The sequence below is a fragment of the Bombina bombina genome, chromosome 1 (genome assembly GCF_027579735.1).
Source record: "Bombina bombina isolate aBomBom1 chromosome 1, aBomBom1.pri, whole genome shotgun sequence".
NCBI classification, from domain to species: Eukaryota; Metazoa; Chordata; class Amphibia; order Anura; family Bombinatoridae; genus Bombina; species Bombina bombina.
In genome coordinates, this window is record NC_069499.1 from 1,551,025,007 (window position 1) to 1,551,049,653 (window position 24,647).

The 24,647-nt window shown below is 40.5% G+C and overlaps 1 protein-coding gene across 1 annotated transcript in view; it reads left to right on the forward strand.

The window, feature by feature from the left end:
• MYO15B (myosin XVB) overlaps nucleotides 1-24,647 on the forward strand; it is a 214,696-nt gene that overhangs the window by 58,066 nt on the left and 131,983 nt on the right. The window contains exons 12-13 of the mRNA XM_053722137.1: nucleotides 21,283-21,381; nucleotides 21,551-21,711. Coding sequence (XP_053578112.1) covers nucleotides 21,283-21,381; nucleotides 21,551-21,711 — 260 coding nt within the window. The remainder of the gene's footprint in view (nucleotides 1-21,282; nucleotides 21,382-21,550; nucleotides 21,712-24,647) is intronic.

Sequence of the window (24,647 nt, forward strand, 5' to 3'; positions counted from 1 at the left end):
TTTCCCCCATCACCCTTAGGGAGACTATCCCCAGGGTCATATTCACATATGCAAAACAGAATGAGAAGCAGTCTACCAGGAACAAACAGCAGCATCAATAGCTTGTTCTATGGCCCGGTTGCCACCTGGTAGTAGCTTCTTTCTGCCCAATTGTGCTTTTCACAGAGGAAAACTTTCCTGTAGTATATCAGTCTGATCCCGCCGACATGGTCAGTCCAGCCCCGAAATACCAGGCAATTCTCCTCTGAACAAGGAACATGACAACCCCAGACGATCGTTTCGGCCTCCTTTGGGCCTCGTCAGTGAGGTGCAGCCATATCCCGCTAAGCACATTGGGCAAGGAGTCCACGTCTGGTTTCCCCCATCACCCTTAGGGAGACTATCCCCAGGGTCATATTCACATATGCAAAACAGAATGAGAAGCAGTCTGCCAGGAACGAACAGCAGCATCAATAGCTTGTTCTATGGCCCGGTTGCCACCTGGTAGTAGCTTCTTTCTGCCCAATTGTGCTTTTCACAGAGGAAAACTTTCCTGTAGTATATCAGTCTGATCCCGCCGACATGGTCAGTCCAGCCCCGAAATACCAGGCAATTCTCCTCTGAACAAGGAACATGACAACCCCAGACGATCGTTTCGGCCTCCTTTGGGCCTCGTCAGTGAGGTGCAGCCATATCCCTCTAAGCACATTGGGCAAGGAGTCCACGTCTGGTTTCCCCCATCACCCTTAGGGAGACTATCCCAAGGGTCATATTCACATATGCAAAACAGAATGAGAAGCAGTCTGCCAGGAACGAACAGCAGCATCAATAGCTTGTTCTATGGCCCGGTTGCCACCTGGTAGTAGCTTCTTTCTGCCCAATTGTGCTTTTCACAGAGGAAAACTTTCCTGTAGTATATCAGTCTGATCCCGCCGACATGGTCAGTCCAGCCCCGAAATACCAGGCAATTCTCCTCTGAACAAGGAACATGACAACCCCAGACGATCGTTTCGGCCTCCTTTGGGCCTCGTCAGTGAGGTGCAGCCATATCCCTCTAAGCACATTGGGCAAGGAGTCCACGTCTGGTTTCCCCCATCACCCTTAGGGAGACTATCCCCAGGGTCATATTCACATATGCAAAACAGAATGAGAAGCAGTCTGCCAGGAACGAACAGCAGCATCAATAGCTTGTTCTATGGCCCGGTTGCCACCTGGTAGTAGCTTCTTTCTGCCCAATTGTGCTTTTCACAGAGGAAAACTTTCCTGTAGTATATCAGTCTGATCCCGCCGACATGGTCAGTCCAGCCCCGAAATACCAGGCAATTCTCCTCTGAACAAGGAACATGACAACCCCAGACGATCGTTTCGGCCTCCTTTGGGCCTCGTCAGTGAGGTGCAGCCATATCCCTCTAAGCACATTGGGCAAGGAGTCCACGTCTGGTTTCCCCCATCACCCTTAGGGAGACTATCCCCAGGGTCATATTCACATATGCAAAACAGAATGAGAAGCAGTCTGCCAGGAACGAACAGCAGCATCAATAGCTTGTTCTATGGCCCGGTTGCCACCTGGTAGTAGCTTCTTTCTGCCCAATTGTGCTTTTCACAGAGGAAAACTTTCCTGTAGTATATCAGTCTGATCCCGCCGACATGGTCAGTCCAGCCCCGAAATACCAGGCAATTCTCCTCTGAACAAGGAACATGACAACCCCAGACGATCGTTTCGGCCTCCTTTGGGCCTCGTCAGTGAGGTGCAGCCATATCCCGCTAAGCACATTGGGCAAGGAGTCCACGTCTGGTTTCCCCCATCACCCTTAGGGAGACTATCCCCAGGGTCATATTCACATATGCAAAACAGAATGAGAAGCAGTCTGCCAGGAACGAACAGCAGCATCAATAGCTTGTTCTATGGCCCGGTTGCCACCTGGTAGTAGCTTCTTTCTGCCCAATTGTGCTTTTCACAGAGGAAAACTTTCCTGTAGTATATCAGTCTGATCCCGCCGACATGGTCAGTCCAGCCCCGAAATACCAGGCAATTCTCCTCTGAACAAGGAACATGACAACCCCAGACGATCGTTTCGGCCTCCTTTGGGCCTCGTCAGTGAGGTGCAGCCATATCCCTCTAAGCACATTGGGCAAGGAGTCCACGTCTGGTTTCCCCCATCACCCTTAGGGAGACTATCCCAAGGGTCATATTCACATATGCAAAACAGAATGAGAAGCAGTCTGCCAGGAACGAACAGCAGCATCAATAGCTTGTTCTATGGCCCGGTTGCCACCTGGTAGTAGCTTCTTTCTGCCCAATTGTGCTTTTCACAGAGGAAAACTTTCCTGTAGTATATCAGTCTGATCCCGCCGACATGGTCAGTCCAGCCCCGAAATACCAGGCAATTCTCCTCTGAACAAGGAACATGACAACCCCAGACGATCGTTTCGGCCTCCTTTGGGCCTCGTCAGTGAGGTGCAGCCATATCCCTCTAAGCACATTGGGCAAGGAGTCCACGTCTGGTTTCCCCCATCACCCTTAGGGAGACTATCCCCAGGGTCATATTCACATATGCAAAACAGAATGAGAAGCAGTCTGCCAGGAACGAACAGCAGCATCAATAGCTTGTTCTATGGCCCGGTTGCCACCTGGTAGTAGCTTCTTTCTGCCCAATTGTGCTTTTCACAGAGGAAAACTTTCCTGTAGTATATCAGTCTGATCCCGCCGACATGGTCAGTCCAGCCCCGAAATACCAGGCAATTCTCCTCTGAACAAGGAACATGACAACCCCAGACGATCGTTTCGGCCTCCTTTGGGCCTCGTCAGTGAGGTGCAGCCATATCCCTCTAAGCACATTGGGCAAGGAGTCCACGTCTGGTTTCCCCCATCACCCTTAGGGAGACTATCCCCAGGGTCATATTCACATATGCAAAACAGAATGAGAAGCAGTCTGCCAGGAACGAACAGCAGCATCAATAGCTTGTTCTATGGCCCGGTTGCCACCTGGTAGTAGCTTCTTTCTGCCCAATTGTGCTTTTCACAGAGGAAAACTTTCCTGTAGTATATCAGTCTGATCCCGCCGACATGGTCAGTCCAGCCCCGAAATACCAGGCAATTCTCCTCTGAACAAGGAACATGACAACCCCAGACGATCGTTTCGGCCTCCTTTGGGCCTCGTCAGTGAGGTGCAGCCATATCCCTCTAAGCACATTGGGCAAGGAGTCCACGTCTGGTTTCCCCCATCACCCTTAGGGAGACTATCCCCAGGGTCATATTCACATATGCAAAACAGAATGAGAAGCAGTCTGCCAGGAACGAACAGCAGCATCAATAGCTTGTTCTATGGCCGGTTGCCACCTGGTAGTAGCTTCTTTCTGCCCAATTGTGCTTTTCACAGAGGAAAACTTTCCTGTAGTATATCAGTCTGATCCCGCCGACATGGTCAGTCCAGCCCCGAAATACCAGGCAATTCTCCTCTGAACAAGGAACATGACAACCCCAGACGATCGTTTCGGCCTCCTTTGGGCCTCGTCAGTGAGGTGCAGCCATATCCCTCTAAGCACATTGGGCAAGGAGTCCACGTCTGGTTTCCCCCATCACCCTTAGGTAGACTATCCCCAGGGTCATATTCACATATGCAAAACAGAATGAGAAGCAGTCTGCCAGGAACGAACAGCAGCATCAATAGCTTGTTCTATGGCCCGGTTGCCACCTGGTAATAGCTTCTTTCTGCCCAATTCTCAGAGGAGAATTGCCTGGTATTTCGGTGCTGGACTGACCATGTAGGCGGGATCAGACTGATATACTACAGGAAAGTTTTCCTCTGTGAAAAGCACAATTGGGCAGAAAGAAGCTACTTCCAGGTGGCAACCGGGCCATAGAACAAGCTATTGATGCTGCTGTTCGTTCCTGGCAGACTGCTTCTCATTCTGTTTTGCATAATTGTTAGTTAAAACTTATTTTTTTTTTTTATTTTGCAGGTAAGTTTTTATTTATTTTAAGATAGGGATATTGCAATTTTTATTTAAAGTTAGGGGGTTGTTAGGTTTAGGGGTTAATAGTTTAATTTATTTTTTTGTGATGTGGGGGGCTGGCGGTTTAGGGGTTAATAGATTTATTTAGTGGCGGTGATGTGGGAGGCCAGAGGATTAGGGGTTAATAACTTTATTTAGTGGCAGCGATGTCGGCTAGCGGCGGAATAGGGGTTAATAACTTTATTATAGTGTCAGCGATGTTGAGGTGCAGGGGGAATAGGGGTTAATAACTTTATTATAGTGGCGGCGATGTCGGGGAGATGCGGAATAGGGGTTAATAACTTTTATTAGTGGTGGCGATGTTGGGAGCGTCAGATTAGGGGTTAATAAATTTTAAATAGTGTTTGCGATGCAGGAGGGTGGCGGAATAGGGGTTAATAGGTAGTTTATGGTTGTTAATGTACTTTGTAACAGTTTAGTTATGAGTTTTGTGAAACATTTTTGTGACATAAAACTCATAACAACTGCTTTCAGATAGCGGAATGGCTTGTGTCGGTATAGGCTGTAACGCAAGAATTTTAGCCTCACTGCACAACTTGTAATACCGGCACTATGGAAAATCCCATGCAAAAACCTCATTTTTTGAGCGTGGGATTGACGTTGCGTTACAGGCTAAAATGCTTGCGGTACAGCTATGCCAACACAACTCGTAATGGCTGCGTTACTGTTTTTACGCTAAAATGGCCATTTTTTCAGCTTTAAAACCGTAACGCAAAACTCCTAATCTAGGTGAAACTGAATTAAGTGTTTGGCCATTTAAAAACAAACAGACAGCTATAAAATGATGGGAAAAAATTAAATTGTAAATTCATACCATGATTTGATATTATTGGTTAAAGCAGTATAAATATCTTGCAATTACAAGACTTTTTTGTAGCATTCCAAAAAATGAACATGTCAGTGAAGAATAAAAAACTTCTGAATACATTAACACCATGTAAGCTAAATCTGTTTTGCTGTGTCCACACTCCAGACACGCTTTGCCATATTTGTTAGGAAAACTTAAATTGTTTTGGATTTTATCTTATAACCTCTACTGAGGCCAATTAAATAGGCTATGACTACGGCTATATGCTGAAACGCGTAAGCCCATTTTTGCTCTACTCGTTCTAACTACTATTTTTGGGTACTGCTGTTCTGTACAACTTTTAAATTTTTGGAATAAAGATACAGTTTTATTTATCAGCGGTGGTGTTTGTCCTCACTTGTTACTATGCCAATTAAATAGGGACAGATATTTAACAGGTTGCAGTGTGCACTTCCAATTCTCAGAATCAGAAAATTAACACATTTTAGAGTTAGATTACAGGAACATTGGGACACAATAATACATGCAATTAGTAATATGTTTAGAGCATTACTTGCAGTCAGACAAAACACTTTGAGCTTATAATATAAAATGATTCTGTCAATTTTAATATTGAAACAATGCAAACATGACCCTAGATATTATAACTGTGTGTTAAACCTGTGCAAAGGAGGAGTTAAACACATAGGTATAGTGCCTGCTTGGGATGAGAAAGCTGAAAATGGCCTTTGAGCCACTCAGCAGAGTAAGTCATGTGTACAGTTGTGGATCCAGGGGAGCAACAGGGCCCCCGACAGCTAGGACACTGATTTTATTGGGTTGACAGGGAACCGTTGTAAAATTGGACCTGGGGTTGGAGCACTGAATGTCTTTAAAAAAAGCCCTCAGTGTTAAGAGTAGATGCAGGTGCAGTGCCAGGTATAGGCAGCACTGTCCATGCTCCTCGCATATTCTGTTCCCACTTCGGGATAGACAGAGGTGGCTTAGTTCCATAGCTGGAGTGAGATAAGGAGCCACTCTAGGCATGAGAGCCCATCTATGTGAACAATGGCAGTGCAGTCTGCACACACCACGTCTGTCAGCTCAGCACTCAGGGGCTTCTCTTGTAGGGACTTATAAGCAGAGGAGCACGGATAGCAGGTGGAACTCTATTGCCAACATCAGCACTGCTCTGTGTCCAGTCTCAGCCATCTCAAAGGGAGCATTCTGGGTTATTGCTGTGTTTTCCCCTCATTATTCCCACATGGTCTTCTTTACTGATGCGATCATTGTTATTACAAAAGTGTTGTTTGTGCAAGTGTGTGTGTCTGAGAGTTTTTGTTTGTGTGTGAGTGTTTTTGTTTGTGTGTGAGTGTTTTGTGTGTTCCTGTGTGTGTATGTGTGTGAGAGTGTTTTTGTGGGAATGTCTGTGTGTGTGTGTGTGAGTGCTTCTGTGTGAGAGTGTTTCTGTATGCATTAGTGGGTATGAATGTGTTTTGTGTCTGTGTTCTTGTTTGTGTGTTAGTGTTTTTGTGTGTTCCTGTGTGTGTGAGTGTTTTTGTGAGAATGTTTTTGTGTGTGTGAGTGGCGTTTGTGTGTGTCTGAGTGTTTCTGTGTGGGAGTGTTTCTATATGTTTTTGTGTGTGTGAGTGGTTCTTTATGAGAGTGTTTCTGTATGCATTAGTGGGTATGAATGTGTTTTTTGTGTGTGTCTGTGTTCTTGTTTGTGTGTGAGTGTTTTTTGTGTTTTTGTGAAAATGTTTTTGTGTGTGTGAGTGGTTTTTGTGTGTGTCTGAGTGTTTCTGTGTGGGAGTGTTTCTATATGCATTAGTGGGCATGAATGTGTTTTTTGTTTGTGTCTGTGTTTTTGTTTGTGTGCGAGTGTTTTTGTTTAGTGTTCCTGTGTGTATGTGTTTATGATAGTGTGTGTATGTATGTGTGTGTTTATGTGCGTGTGTGTGTGTATGAGTGTCTGTGTTTGTGTATATATAGATAGATAGATAGATAGATAGATAGATAGATAGATAGATAATAGATAGATGATATATATATAGATAGATAGATAGATAGATAGATAGATAGATAGATAATAGATAGATGATAGATAGATAGATAGATAGATAGATAGATAGATAGATAGATAGATAGATAGATAGATAGATAGATAGATAGATAGATAGATAGATAGATAGATAATAGATAGAGAGATTTAGTTGATTGCTCCCATAAATATCTTTAAACAAAAAAAAGCTTTTTGGGAACCACTTGAAAATCCTTTGGACCAGCTGTTTCCCCGTGTGTTTAAACAGATGTTATATCATGAAGGAACAGCAGAGGGCGCCACAATGTTGTATTATATATATTTTTTTTTTTGTTTTGAATAGAAAATAGTAAGCAACTTACATACATATTGCATGGTATGTGGCACATCGGGATTTCTGGAGATTCACAGCATCACAGCTTGCTGGTATCCTGCGCTCAGCTTTCTCCCAACAGAATTTCTAAAGTAAAGTGTATGCACCGACCAATGAAGTCATAGGAAAAAGTATTTTATTTAAAAAAAACATATAGGGTCAGAATACAAGTGGAGCGCTATTAAACGCTCCTGCTCGAGCTTTAACTGCGCTAGAAATAAACTTTTTTTGTGCTTCGGGTTGTGCTCGTATTATAAGTTGAAAGTAAATAGTTATCGGCTCGCTCGCGCACTACTCTGAAGCACGCATAAAGCCAAACTTACAATATCGCACATGCGATAACCTATTCCCCCATAAAAGTCAATGGAGAATAAAAAGTGGGAAAAAAATCACCCCACACTCGCGCTAACCCGAAAGCATATTCTCAAGTGCGCTAACCCGAAAGCATATTCTCAGGTGCGCTAACCCGAAAGCATATTGTCAAGTGCGCTAACCGAAAGCATATTCTCAAGTGCGCTAACCCAATATAAAAATATGAACATTTCATATTTGAAGGAGGGTAGCTAGCAACCCCTGCCTTCTGGTTCCATTGTTTTATATTTTTATCTGTATTTTTTGTATTTTTGATTTACAATAAATCAATTTTAAGTTTTGTTCATTATATATTGGAACCGTGCCTTTCCTACCTACCTGTTACTCCTTAGGGAGTTATAGGCTGCATTTGTTGCAGTCTATTCTGCAGTTTTAGTTTATAGTGTCTATCCTTTGAGACTCTTCTATATATTTTGGAGTACCTGTGTTCCTGTATCCCTGTGTTCCAGTGCCTGTGTTACCATCATATCAGTAAGCTAGTTTGCTGCTAAATATCCAGCGTGTGCCTAATAGCACTGTCTGAGTGCTTTTCACAAATGTGAGTAAACTGAATGAGAATCTACACTGATATCTTTTTGGTTTATTACTGGTACACACAGGCGCCCTGTTTTGTCTTATCTTATCCAGATTTGATGTCATTTTGTTTCTGCAATCAGTGAGCTGGGTTGCTGTCAAACATCCAGCCTGTTTCCAATAGCACTGTCTGAGAGCTCTTTGCAAATGTGAGTACCCTGATTAGGGCTCTTTGAAAATTATAATTTGGTTATCTACTGGCACATACAGGCGCCTCTCTTGTTTCTTTCATCTTCTTAATACATAAATACATACATACACATATAAATACATACATACACATATAAATACATACATACATACATACATACATACATACATACACATATAAATACATACATACACCTATAAATACATACATACACATATAAATACATGCATACATACATACACATATAAATACATAAATACATACATACACATATAAATACATAAATACATATAAATACATACATACATACACGTATAAATACATACATACACATATAAATACATACATACACATATAAATACATACATACATACATACATACATACATACACATATAAATACATAAATACATACATACACATATAAATACATAAATACATACACATATAAATACATATAAATACATACATACACATATAAATACATATAAATACATACATACACACATAAATACATACATACATACACATATAAATACATAAATACATATGTACACATATACATACATACACATATAAATACATAAATACATACATACACACACATATAAATACATATGTACACATATAAATATATAAATACATATGTACACACATATAAACATATTACATACATATACATCTTTTTTTTCTAACAATTGAGACCTCATATCTTTGAGCCCTTTTGATCTTTTGTGTGCAATATTTTTTTTTAATCATTTTTATTAGATGGTGTTATCATAAGCGTAACTGTACTTTGAAATGTATTTTTGATGTGTTTTGTGACACCGTTAAGTTTCCCAAAACAGTTAACCAGAGTTCTGTGGTTGTTGTAATCATTCTAGCGTAAATCACGATTGCGCTCACACGTTCACATTTACTTTCAGCTTGTAATACGAGCGCAATTTAACCTGCTGTAGCACATTACTGTTACCATAAATTCTACCATAAATACCTGTAAGCTGAGATGTGGAAACCCAGAAATCCTGATTTAGCACTTTCAATAAAAGTGTCAACAAATATGTGAGTTGTTTACTATTTTATCTTTAAAAACCAAACCTCAAACAAGATAACGCGGGGCACTTGTTTTTCCTTCTTTTCAGTTTTCCTGAAAGCTTTAGTTTGATAGCAAGGTTCAATCTCTTATCTCAAGAAGGTGGATAGATATTCACAATATAGTTTAATATACTTTACATAACTCAAGTCATTTTACTAATTTAAATGACTCTTTAAATAGTTTGGAATAATCGCAAATCACCCTGTGTGACGTTTTCCCACGGCTTCTCTGATGGGTTGGAATGGGGCCAAGGAGAGATAGAGGCAATAAAGTTAATTTGCTGGGTGTTGTATACGAGCTATTTGTAACTTGTGAACTATGGGTGCGGTCAACTAACTATTATAATAATACTAATTATTTGTTTATGCTGATGTTAGTATCTATGCACCAGAGTCCCCAGGCTTAAAGGGACAAAATGATAATTACCCCCTCTTTGTTCCATCTACAAAGTTTATTTTATCAAGTAGTGCAGTTTTGTGCTACAGTGCAGAATAAACATACTTTTCTTTCATGTAATTGGCAAAAGTCCATGAGCTAGTGACGTATGGGATATACATTCCTACCAGGAGGGGCAAAGTTTCCCAAACCTCAAAATGCCTATAAATACACCCCTCACTACACCCACAATTCAGTTTTACAAACTTTGCCTCCTATGGAGGTGGTGAAGTAAGTTTGTGCTAGATTTCTACGTTGACATGCACTTCTCAGCATTTTTGAAGCCCGATTCCTCTCAGAGTACAGTGAATGTCAGAGGGATGCGAAGGGAGTATCACCTATTGAATACAATGGTTTTCCTCACGGGAGATCTATTTCATAGGTTCTCTGTTATCGGTCGTAGAGATTCATCTCCTACCTCCCTTTTCAGATCGACAATATACTCTCATATTCCATTACCTCTACTGATAACCGTTTCAGTACTGGTTTGGCTATGTGCTATATGTGGATGGGTGTCTTTTGGTAAGTAAGTTTTCATTACTTAAGACACTCTCAGCTATGGTTTGGCACTTTATGTATTTATATAAAGTTCTAAATATATGTTTTGTACTTATATTTGCCATGATTCAGATTTCAGTTTATTTCCTTTTGCAGACTGTCAGTTTCATATCTGGGAAATGCATTTTTTAGGATAAAATGTATTTCTTACCTGGGATATAGTCTTTTTTCAATTGACTGTCAATTTAAATTCGCGGGCAAAATTAGGCTTGCAAGGGCGCAAAATGCTAAAGTATAAAAAAAATTCTGTTTGTGTTGTGCGTCATTCTTGGCACCAAATATTTCATTATTTAAAACCCCATTCCTATCAGAGGGCTATGCTGTTTGCATTTGTTCCCATTCCTGAAACTGCCATTTAAGGAAATTGATAATTTTGCTTTATATGTTGTTTTTTCTCTTACATTTGCAAGATTTCTCAATCTGATCCTGTCTCAGAAATCACTGATGGAACCCTGCTGTCTGATAACAGTTCTACCAAAGCTAAGTGCATTTGTTGTAAACCTGTGGAGATTATATCTCCAGCTGTGGTTTGTAATAGTTGTCATGATAAGCTTTTACATGCAGAGAATGTATCTATCAGTAATAGTGCTTTGCCTGTTGTTGTTCCAACATCTAATGCACAAGATATACCTGTGAATTTAAAAGATTTTATTATTGATTCTATTCAGAAGGCTCTGTCTGCCATCCCGCCTTCTAAAAAACATTAAAGGTCTTTTAAAACTTCTCATAAAATTGATGAAATTCCAAATGACTGACAACATACTGAATTATCCTCCTCTGATAAGGATCTATCGAATTCAGAAGATTCTTCCTCAGATATTGACACTGACAAATCTACTTATTTATTTAAAATAGAGTACATTCGTTCTTTGTTAAAAGAAGTGTTGATTTGTTTGTTGATTGATAGTTTACCATGGATAACCACATCCGCACACAGAAGTTACGGACAGTTTATTATTTAGATATGCGGTGTGAATAAAATGCCATAGTTTTATTTTTCTTTTAAAAATAAATCAGCCTATTTATACTATAGGAGCTGCATCTCCACCCTGTAACCGAACTTTTACAGAAATAAAGCTGATTGGAAAAAAAAAAAAAGAAGTGTTGATTACATTGGACATTGAGGAAACTAGTCCTCTTGATATTAAAACTAGTAAACATTTAAATTCTGTTTTTAAACCTCCTGTGGTTACTCCAGAAGTTTTTCCAGTTCCTGATGCTATTTCCGATATAATTTCTAAGGAATGGAATAGGCCTGGTACATCTTTTATTCCTTCTTCAAGGTTTAAAAAATTGTATCCTTTGCCTGCAGTTACATTGGAGTTTTGGGAAAAGATCCCCAAAGTTGATGGGGCTATCTCTACTCTTGCTAAACGTACTACTATTCCTATAGAAGATAGTACTACTTTTAAAGATCCTTTAGATAGGAAACTTGAATCTTATCTAAGAAAAGCCTATTTATATTCTGGTCATTTTCTCAGGCCTGCAATTTCTTTGGCTGATTTTGCAGCTGCATCAACTTTTTGGTTGGAACATTTAGCGCAACAAGAATTGGATTCTGATTTGTCTAGCATTGTTCGCTTGCTTCAACATGCTAATCATTTTATTTGTGATGCCATTTTTGATATCATCAAAATTGATGTCTTTAGCTATTTTAGCTAGAAGAGCTTTGTGGCTTTAATCTTGGAATGCTGACATGACTTCTAAATCTAGATTATTTCAACTGTCACTGGGGGAAGGGAGTTTTTTTTTGCCTCAGGATAAAAGACCTAAGGGTAAATCTAAAGTTTGTAACCGCTTTTGTTTCTTTCAACAAATTAAGAAACAGAAACCTAATCCTTCCCCCAAGGAATCTGTTTCCAAATGGAATCCCTCTTCAGTTTGGAATAAATCCAAGCCTTTTAAAAAACCAAAGCCAGCCCCCAAGTCCACATGAAGGTGCGGCCCTCATTCCAGCTCAGCTGGTAGGGGGCATATTAAGGTTTTTCAAGGATGTTTGGACAAATGCTGTCTGAAATCAATGGATTCTGAGTATTGTCTCTCAGGGGTATCGAATAGGATTCAGAGTAAGACCTCCTGTGAGAAGATTTTTTCTTTCACGCATACCAGCAAATCCGGTAAAGGCTCAGGCTTTCCTGAAGTGTGTTTCAGACCTGGAGCTTTCAGGGCTAATCATGCCAGTTCCATTTCAGGAACAGGGTCTGGGGTTTTATTCAAATCTATTCATTGTCCCCAAGAAAGAAAATTCATTCAGACCAGTTCTGGATCTAAAAATTTTGAATCGTTATGTAAAAGTACCAACTTTCAAGATGGTGACTATACGGACTATTTTTTTGTTGTTGTTCAGCATGGGCATTATATGTCTCCAATAGACTTACAGGATGCATATCTTCATATTCCGATTCATCCAGATCATTATCAGTTTCTGAGATTCTCTTTTCTAGACAAGCATTACCAATTTATTGCTCTTCCTTTTGGCCTGGCGACAGCTCCAAGAATCTTTTCAAAGGTTCTCGGTGCCCTACTCTCTGTAATCAGAGAGCGGGGTATTGCGGTGTTTCCTTATTTGGATGATATCTTGGTACTAGCTCAGTCTTTACATTCTGCAGAATCTCTCACGAATCAACTAGTGTTGTTTCTTTGAAAAACATGGTTGGAGGATCAATTTACCAAAAAGTTCTTTGATTCCTCAGACAAGGGTCACCTTTTTAGGTTTCCAGATAGATTTAGTGTCCATGACGCGATCCCCTTTGCTCGTTTTCATATGCAACCTCTCCAGCTTTGTATGCTGAACCAATGGTGCAGGGATTATACAAGGATATCATAATTAATATCCTTAAATCCCAATGTTCGACTATCTCTGACTTGGTGGTTAGATCACCATCGTATAGTTCTAGGGGCCTCTTTTGTTCATCTAACCTGGACTGTGATCACAACAGATGCAAGTCTTTCAGGTTGGGGAGCTGTTTGGGGATCTCTGACAGCACAAGGGGTTTGAAAATCTCAAGAGGCGAGATTACTAATCAATATTTTGGACCTCCATGCGATTTTCAGGGCTCTTCAGATTTGGCCTCTGCTGAAGAAAGAATCGTTAATTTGTTTTCAGACAGACAATATCACAACTGTGGCATATGTCAATCATCAGGGTGGGACTCACACAGTCCCCAAGCTATGAAAGAAGTATCTCGGATACTTGCTTGGGCGGAATCCAGCTCCTGTCTAATTTCTGTGGTTCATATCCCAGGTATAGACAATTGGGAGGCGGATTATCTCAGCCGTCAGACTTTACATCCGGGGGAGTGGTCCCTCCATCCAGATGTGTTTTCTCAGGTTGTTCAGATTTGGGGTCTTCCAGAAATAGATCTGATGGCTTCTTATCTAAACAAGAAACTTCCCAGGTATCTGTCCAAGTCCAGGGTTCCTCAGGCGGAAGCAGTGGATGTGTTTACACTTCCTTGGTGTTATCAACCTGCTTATATTTTCCCGCCTCTAGTTCTTCTTCCAAGAGTGATCTCCAAAATCTTCATGGAGCAATCGTTTGTGTTGCTGGTTGCTCCAGCATGGCCTCACAGGTTTTGGTATGCGGATCTTGTTCGGATGTCCAGTTGCCAACCTTGGCCACTTCCATTAAGGCCGGACCTTCTGTCTCAAGGTCCGTTTTTCCATCAGGATCTCAAATCATTAAATTTGAAGGTATGGAAATTGAACGCCTAGTGCTTAGTCATAGAGGTTTCTCTGACTCAGTGATTAATACTATGTTACAGGCTTGTAAATATGTTTCTAGAAAGATTTATTATCGAGTTTGGAAGACTTATATTTCATGGTGTTCTTCTCATAAATTTTCTTGGCATTCTTTCAGAATTCCTAGAATTTTGCAGTTTTTTCAGGATGGTTTGGATAAGGGTTTGTCTGCAAGTTCCTTGAAGGGACAAATCTCTGCTCTTTCTATTTTATTTCACAGAAAGATTGCTAAGCTTCCTGATATTCACTGTTTTGTACAGGCTTTGGTTCGTATCAAGCCTGTCATTAAATCAATCTCTCCTCCTTGGAGTCTTATTTTGGTTTTGAAGGCTTTACAGGCTCCTCCTTTTGAGCCTATGCATTTTTTGGACATTAAACTACTTTCTTGAAAAGTGTTGTTCCTTTTGGCCATCTCTTCTGCTAGAAGAGTTTCTGAATTATCTGCTCTTTCTTGTGAGTCTCCTTTTCTGTTTTTTCATCAGGATAAGGCAGTTTTGCGGACTTCATTTAAATTCTTACCTAAGGTTGTGAATTCTAACAACATTAATAGAGAAATTGTTGTCCCTTCCTTGTGTCCTAATCCTAAGAATTCTTTGGAGAGATCCTTATATTCTTTGGATGTGGTAATAGCTTTGAAATATTATGTTGAAGCTACTAAAGATTTCAGGAAGACTTCTAGTCTATTTGTTATCTTTTCTGGTTCTAGGAAAGGTCAGAAGGCTTCTGCCGTTTCCTTGGCTTCGTGGTTAAAGCTTTTGATTCATCAAGCTTATTTGGAGTCGGGTCAAGCCCCGCCTCAGAGAATTACAGCTCATTCTACGAGATCAGTCTCCACTTCGTGGGCTTTTAAGAATGAAGCTTCAGTTGATCAGATTTGCAAAGCAGCAACTTGGTCTTCTTTGCATACATTTACTAAATTCTACCATTTTGATGTATTAGCTTCTTCGGAAGCAGTTTTTGGTAGAAAAGTTCTTCAGGCAGCTGTGTTGGTTTGATGGTTTGATTCCTCTGCTTATGTTTTAAGTTTTTCTTTTCATTTTTGAGGATAAACTTATATTTTGGGTTGTGGATTAATTTTTTTCAGCGAAATTGGCTGTTTTTATTTTTATCCCTCCCTCTCTATTGACTCTTGTGTGGAGTTCCACATCTTGGGTATTGCTATCCCATACGTCACTAGCTCATGGACTCTTGCCAATTACATGAAAGAAAACATAATTTATGTAAGAACTTACCTGATAAATTCATTTCTTTCATATTGGCAAGAGTCCATGAGGCCCACCCTTTTTATGGTGGTTATGATTTTTTTGTATAAAGCACAATTATTTCCAAATTCCTTTGTTGATGATTTTTACTCCTTTCTTTATCACCCCACTACTTGGCTATTCATTAAACTGAATTGTGGGTGTGGTGAGGGGTGTATTTATAGGCATTTTGAGGTTTAGGAAACTTTGCCCCTCCTGGTAGGATTGTATATCCCATACGTCACTAGCTCATGGACTCTTGCCAATATGAAAGAAATGAATTTAGCAGGTAAGTTCTTACATAAATTATGTTGTTGTTTTTTCTTAGACACGGAGGCATGCCCCTCAGCTCTCAGGTATCTTTTGCAGTTTTCTCAAAGCACAAAAATGAAAGTGGGTAGATGATGGTCAAGTTGCCTCTAAATTAACATTTGCAGTAATAATATACTGTCTGAATTTGCACTAAACACCTGATATCAAGCAAAAATTACTTTGAATATACTAATATTATGCCTATATGTTTATACTAGTAGTTTGTACTACTAATAATGCTTGTAGAGACAGACATTTTTGTAGTTCTTGAATTGATCTCCATTTATAGTAGTATGGGGGAGGGAATGAAAAAAATATTTCTTTCCTAAGACATGGAGAGTCCACAACGTCATTCCAATTACTAGTGGGATATTCAACTCCTGGAACAGATTTGCAAGGCGGCTACATGGTCCTCTTTGCATACTTTTTCTAAATTCTACAAATTTGATACTTTTGTCTAGGCTGAGGCCTCTTTTGGGAGAAACGTTCTTCAAGCGGTGGTGCCTTTTGTTTAGGTCCTCCTGCCTTGTTCTCCCTCCCTGTTCATTCCGTGTCCTCTAGCTTGGGTATTGGTTCCCACTAGTAATTGGAATGACATCGTGGATTCTCCATGTCATAGGAAAGAAAACAAAGTTTATGCTTACCTGATAAATTTCTTTCTTTCCCGACATGGAGAGTCCACGACCCCGCCCTCCTCTTTATTGTAATTCGGCTTTTTTTTTTTTAGTAAACCTCAGGCACCCATTCACCCTTGTGCTTCTTCTTTTTCCATTTTCTTTCATCTGAATGACTGGGGGTTATGGGTAAGGGAAGTTGCACTTAACAGCTTTGCTGGGGTGCTCGTTGCCTCCTCCTGCTGGCCAGGAGTTGAATATCCCACTAGTAATTGGAATGACGTGGATTCTCCATGTCTGGAAAGAAAGAAATGTATCAGGTAAGCATACATTTTGTTTTATCTATCTATCTATATATTATCTATCTATCTCTATATTATCTATCTATCTATCTCTATCTGTCTGTCTATCTATCAATGTATCTATATTTATCTATCCATCTATCTATCTAGATATCTATTTATCTCTATCTGTCTGTCTATCTATTTCTATATTTCTATATCTATCTAGCTCCATCTATTTATCTATCTCTATCTATATATCTATCTATATATATATATATATCTTTCTATTTATCTCTATATATTTATCTATCTCTATTTATCTCTATCTATAATTATATGTCTGTATCTCTATCTCTCTCTCTATCTATCTATCTATCTATCTATTTATCTTTATCTATCTATCTATCTATATATCTATCTTCATCTCTTTCTATCTATATCTATCTGTCTGTATGTCTATCTCTCTATCTATTTATCGCTATATATCTATCTAGCTCTATCTATCTTATCTATCTATGTTTGTCTATCGATCTATTTCTATTTATTTATCTCTATCGAGTTATATATCTATCTGTCCTTCTATCTACATATATATATAAAACTTGGGGGAGGTGTAAATCAGTAGATAAAAATGTGATTGTACTGTATAGTACAGATATTATCCAGGTATACAAGCACTAAGGGCTCAATTTATCAAGCTCTTCACCCTCATACGACTGCAGGTGCTCACAAGAGAACCTGCAGTCAGTATTTATCAAGCAGCGGTCATCAGACACAAGAGAACCTGCAGTCAGTATTTATCAAGCAGCGGTCATCAGACACAAGAGAATCTGCAGTCAGTATTTATCAAGCAGCGGCCATCAGACACAAGAGAACCTGCAGTCAGTATTTATCAAGCAACGGTCATCAGACACAAGAGAACCTGCAGTCAGTATTTATCAAGCAATGGTCATCAGACACAAGTGAACCTGCAGTCAGTATTTATCAAGCAGCAGTCATCGGACACAAGAGAAGCTGCAGTCAGTATTTATCAAGCAGTGGTCATCAGACACAAGAGAACTTGCAGTCAGTATTTATCAAGCAGCGGTCATCAGACACAAGAGAACTTGCAGTCAGTTTTTATCAAGCAGCAGTCATCGGACACAAGAGAAGCTGCAGTCAGTATTTATCAAGCAGTGGTCATCAGACACAAGAGAACTTGCAGTCAGTATTTATCAAGCAGCGGCCATCAGACACAAGAGAACCTGCAGTCAGTATTTATCAAGCAACGGTCATCAGACACAAGAGAACCTGCAGTCAGTATTTATCAAGCAATGGTCATCAGACACAAGTGAACCTGCAGTCAGTATTTATCAAGCAGCAGTCATCGGACACAAGAGAAGCTGCAGCCAGTATTTATCAAGCAGTGGTCATCAGACACAAGAGAACTTGCAGTCAGTATTTATCAAGCAGCGGTCATCAGACACAAGTGAACATGCAGTCAGTATTTATCAAGCAGCAGTCATCGGACACAAGAGAAGCTGCAGTCAGTATTTATCAAGCAGTGGTCATCAGACACAAGAGAACTTGCAGTCAGTATTTATCAAGCAGCGGTCATCAGACACAAGAGAACTTGCAGTCAGTATTTATCAAGCAGAGGTCATCAGACACAAGAGAACCTGCAGTCAGTATTTATCAAGCAGCAGTCATCAGACACAAGAGAACTTGCAGTCAGTATTTATCAAGCAGAGGTCATCAGACACAAGAGAACCTGCAATCAGTATTTATCAAGCAGCGGTCATCAGACACAAGAGAACTTGCAGTCAGTATTTATCAAGCAGAGGTCATCAGACACAAGAGAACCTGCAATCAGTATTTATCAAGCAGCGGTCATCAGACACAAGAGAACTTGCAGTCAGTATTTATCAAGCAGAGGTCATCAGACACAAGAGAACCTGCAATCAGTATTTATCAAGCAGCGGTCATCAGACACAAGAGAACCGGCAGTCAGTATTTATCAAGCAGCGGTCATCAGACACAAGAGAACCTGCAGTCAGTATTTATCAAGCAGCGGTCATCAGACACAAGAGAACCTGCAGTCAGTATTTATCAAGCAGCGGTCATCAGACACAAGAGAACCTGCAGTCAGTATTTATCAAGCAGCGGTCATCAGACACAAGACAACCTGCAGTCAGTATTTATCCAGCAGCGGTCATCAGACACAAGAGAACCTGCAGTCTGTATTTATCAAGCAGCGGTCATCAGACACAAGAGAACCTGCAGTCAGTATTTATCAAGCAGCGGTCATCAGACACAAGAGAACCTGCAGTCAGTATTTATCCAGCAGTGGTCATCAGACACGAGAACCTGCAGTCTGTATTTATCAAGCAGCGGTCATCAGACACAAGAGAACCTGCAGTCTGTATTTATCAAGCAGTGGCCATCAGACACAAGAGAACCTGCAGTCAATATTTATCAAGCAGCGGTCATCAGACACAAGAGAACCAGCAGTCAGTTTTTATCAAGCAGCGGTCATCAGACACAAGAGAACCTGCAGTCTGTATTTATCAAGCAGCGGTCATCAGACACAAGAGAACCTGCAATCTGTATTTATCAAGTAGCGGTCATCAGACACAAGAGAACCTGCAGTCAGTATTCATCAAACATCGGTCATCAGACACAAGAGAACCTGCAGTCAATATTTATCAAGCAGCGGTCATCAGACACAAGAGAACCTGCAGTCAGTATTTATCAAGCAGTGGTCATCAGACACAAGAGAACCTGCAGTCTGTATTTATAAAGCAGCGGTCATCAGACACAAGAGAACCTGCAGTCTGTATTTATCAAGTAGCGGTCATCAGACACAAGAGAACCTGCAGTCAGTATTTATCAAGCAGCGGTCATCAGACACAAGAGAACCTGCAGTCTGTATTTATCAAGCAGCGGTCATCAGACACAAGAGAACCTGCAGTCAGTATTTATCAAGCAGCGGTCATCAGACACAAGAGAACTTGCAGTCAGTATTTATCAAGCAGTGGTCATCAGACACAAGAGAACCTGCAGTCAGTATTTATCCAGCAGCGGTCATCAGACACAAGAGAACCTGCAGTCTGTATTTATCAAGTAGCGGTCATCAGACACAAGAGAACTTGCAGTCAGTATTTATCAAGCAGCGGTCATCAGACACAAGAGAACCTGCAGTCAGTATTTATCAAGCAGCGGTCATCAGACACAAGAGAACCTGCAATCTGTATTTATCAAGTAGCGGTCATCAGACACAAGAGAACCTGCAGTCAGTATTGATCAAGCATCGGTCATCAGACACAAGAGAACCTGCAGTCAATATTTATCAAGCAGCGGTCATCAGACACAAGAGAACCAGCAGTCAGTTTTTATCAAGCAGCGGTCATCAGACACAAGAGAACCTGCAGTCTGTATTTATCAAGCAGCAGTCATCAGACACAAGAGAACCTGCAATCTGTATTTATCAAGTAGCGGTCATCAGACACAAGAGAACCTGCAGTCCGTATTCATCAAGCATCGGTCATCAGACACAAGAGAACCTGCAGTCAATATTTATCAAGCAGCGGTCATCAGACACAAGAGAACCTGCAGTCAGTATTTATCAAGCAGTGGTCATCAGACACAAGAGAACCTGCAGTCTGTATTTATTAAGCAGCGGTCATCAGACACAAGAGAACCTGCAGTCTGTATTTATCAAGTAGCGGTCATCAGACACAAGAGAACCTGCAGTCAGTATTTATCAAGCAGCGGTCATCAGACACAAGAGAACCTGCAGTCTGTATTTATCAAGCAGCGGTCATCAGACACAAGAGAACCTGCAGTCAGTATTTATCAAGCAGCGGTCATCAGACACAAGAGAACTTGCAGTCAGTATTTATCAAGCAGTGGTCTTCAGACACAAGAGAACCTGCAGTCAATATTTATCAAGCAGCGGTCATCAGACACAAGAGAACCTGCAGTCAATATTTATCAAGCAGCGGTCATCAGACACAAGAGAACCTGCAGTCAGTATTTATCAAACAGCGGTCATCAGACACAAGAGAACCTGCAATCTGTATTTATCAAGTAGCGGTCATCAGACACAAGAGAACCTGCAATCAGTATTCATCAAGCATCGGTCATCAGACACAAGAGAACCTGCAGTCAATATTTATCAAGCAGCGGTCATCAGACACAAGAGAACCTGCAGTCAGTATTCATCAAGCATCGGTCATCAGACTGCTGCTTCCTAGACTCTTCTCCACCTCTTAGATTGACAGCTCCTGTCTGTGCGTGATTGGCTGTGCACGGGCTGGGGGCGGTGTTGCACAAGAGTGCAAAATAGCGCTCTTGTGCAATGCTGAATTCCGCCAATGGAATTCTGTCCGCCAGAGGTGAGCTGCGGCGGACAGGGGCGTATATGTAAGCCCCTGTCCTCCCAAGCTTGATAAATCGAGCCCTACATATAACTATGTTTCATGTCATACACACAGCAGTTGTATGGAACTGTTGCCCCTTCATTATGTCTGAACCACAGTAAGTCAGCAATAATGTTAAAAAGTGCATCTAGTATTTAAATTCAACAGTTATTAGTGTGCAGAGAAGACCATGTAATACTCATGTAACATGTACTGTGATTCCTACTGTTGCTATATATTTTAGTATAACATACAGTGGCATTGTCTCTGCATACCACCAGTTAATTGCAATATGTATTTCCCCTGTAGGTTATACAGGAATGGGTACAATGCCTTCATACCCTATGCCAATGGTGAATGGGATGATGCCAGCTATGGGCAGTATGCAGATGATGCCTTCTATGCCAGGTGAGGTTTTGCAGAAAGATTAACTACTGCTTCAGAGGCAAGGAACTTATAAGTCATGACCTGGCTAATAACCTGTTACTACCGACGCGGCCTGCGATACATTGCTGTGAATACCAGTGAGAAAAATACCAAAATCATACAGTAATTGGTTTGGTCTCTGATCCTGCAGCTATGATGCCCCAACAAGCAATGATGCCCCAACAAGCAATGATGCCCCAAGCCATGATGCCACAGCCAATGCCCATGTCCCAGCCAGTGATGCCCAGTCTGGACCCTACACAACTAGCAGCTCAACAACAAGCATTTATCAACCAACAAGCCCTACTCCTGGTGAGTTTGATCACTGCTATAAGCACTTTACCTTATATGCCTGTGCTATGTGTACTGTCCCTATATATTCCTGTGTTATGTGTACTGCCCCCTATATGCTCCTGTGTTATGTGTACTGCCCCCTATATGCTCCTGTGTTATGTGTACTGCCCCCTATATACTCCTGTGTTATGTGTACTGCCCCTATATACTCCTATGTTGTGTACTGCCCCTATATACTCCTGTGTTATGTCTACTCTCTCCTCTATGTCATTGTGCCATATTTACTGCCTATATACTGTATATCCCTGTGCTATGTGTACTGCCTCCTATATATCCCTGTGCTATGTGTACTGCCCCCTATATATCCCTGTGCTATGTGTGCTGCCCCTATATATCCCTGTGCTATATGTGCTGCCCCCTATAGATCCCTATGCTATGTGTACTGCCCTATATATCCCTGTGTTATGTCTACTCTCTCCTCTATGTCATTGTGCTATGTGTACTGCCCCTATATATCCCTGTGCTATGTGTACTGCCCCCTAAATATCCCTGTGCTATGTGTACTGCCCCCTATATATCACTGTGTTATGTCCTGCCCCCAATATCCCTGTGTTATGTCTACTCTATCCTCTATGTGATTGTGTTATGTGTACTGCCCCCTATATATCCCTGTGTTATGTGTACTGCCCCCTATATATCCCTGTGTTATGTGTGCTGCCCCCTATATATCCCTGTGTTATGGCTTCTCTCCCCTCTATGTGATTGTGTTTTGTGTCCTGCCCCCTATATACCCTGTGCTATGTGTACTGCCCCTATATATCTCTGTGTTATGTTTACTCTCCCCTCTATGTGATTGTGCTATTTGTACTGCCCCCTATATATCCCTGTGCCATGTGTACTGCCTAAAGTGACCATACGTACTGGTTTTACCAGTACAGTACTGTTTTTTTGGACATTGGTCTGGTTAGTCGTGAGATGTAACCAGTACAGTTTAGGACTACAAAATAAAAAATTATTAATTTAACAAAAGATTGAGTACATCAATCCTTGATAAACCAGTCTTAAATCAATTTTATTAGTTTATCCTAGTTTTAGTTTTGTTTTACTCAACGGTTCTGATCGTTGGATCTCGGCAATACTCGGCATTCAACACATGCACTTTCCCTATATTGTGGCGATTTTTCGATAATACTCCCACTCATTACATACAGCCCGACCGTGGGAACTCGATGATGACGTCATCACACAGAGCCCACCAAAATTGACCAATTCGGTGTTATCTTTGGACTAAAAGGCCCTTCACAACACAGGACAGGCACCAGTGATCTGGCATCTTCGGACGTGACACTGGCTCTCAGAGCTCCGCGTTCTTTCAGTTATTCAAGCTTTTCGCTTCACCGTTTTCACGGCGCACCTCGCTGCTTTGCCAAGACCCGATGACTTTGCCCCCTTGGACCAGTATTGACGCCTGCTTCACCCCTTTGGGCCAGGAAAGGTGTCTTTGCCCCCTCGATCCTAGACCGGTGACTTTGTTTCCTCGGACCAAGACTGACATCTGAAGAAGTTTATAATAATTGTTTATTTTTTTGGACACCCATGGCACCAAAACGACGAAAGTGCATCTTCAATGACAAGTTTAAATAGTAATATAGATTCATCAAAGCAAGTACTAATAATGACAATAATGAGGTGGAATAAGTAAATTGCAGAAGTATATTTTACTGCAAACAGTGGAAAAACTGACATTGAAAACCACATACAAACAGTCAAACATAAAAAGGCCGTATCTGCAGCAATTGCAAGTACGAGTGTGACATCATATTTTAAGAAAAAACTATTTGAAGATGCTGAAAGAAAACTAGCTGCAGCTGAAGGTTTATGGGCGCACCACATAGTAATGCATAATCACTCATTCCGCTCAATGGATCGTACCTGCAAACTGATTAAACATGTTTTAATGCCAGGTTTACATGTTCTAGAACAAAATGCGAGGCAATAGTTACCAATGTGCTGCTGCCTTATGCAAAACAGTTATTGGAAGAGGATTTAGATGCTGCACATTTTATTTCTACTTATTCTAATGCATCAAACCACATTGAAGTAAAGTTGATTCCCATAATAATAAGATATTTTTCATAACAGTTTGGCATACACGTCAAAATTTTGGAAGTAAGAGATTTGCCAGGCGAAACATCTGACATACTGTAGTTACTGATTATATTTTGGAAGTGTTAAAAAAGTATCATTTAGATACCAAGGTACTTGGATTTTGTGCTGACAACACCAATACTAACTTTGGAGGAATACGAAGAACTAGGAATAATAACATTTTTACCAAGCTGAAATTAAATTTGGGTGGGAGAGAGCTTGTGGGAAGTGGTTGTGCCGCTCATATTTTGAACAATGCTATACAAACTTTCATCAACAAGATTTATTCATACTTATATATATATACACAGTGCACATTAATAAATTGAAAGAAGTTTATGAATTCATGGACATCGAATAAAAGAAAGTCTTCAGATACAGTACCACACAATGGTTGGCATTACGATCCTCGATTGAGCGCGTCCTTCAAATATATTTTGCCTCAAACGAGAAGAGCCCCACAATTATCACAAATTATTTTAATAATTCAGAGACAGAATCTTGACTTTACTTTTTTTGCATAACATGTCATCAATGTTCCCCAATGCTATTTTGAAAATAGAAAGACAGGAGATTTATATTATAGAAACTAGCAATATTTACAGTGACTTCAAAACAAAATTAGCTGACAGAAAAGCAAACGTTTTCTTGCCGTTACAGGTGCGGCAAAATTTGAAGCAGCTTGAGGAAGAAGGAATATTAAAACCTTCTATTTTCAAAGAAAAAGTGGTAGAATTTTATGACACATGTATTCAATATCTAGAGGAATGGCAAGGATCTATTAAGCATACCGAAAAATTCAATTG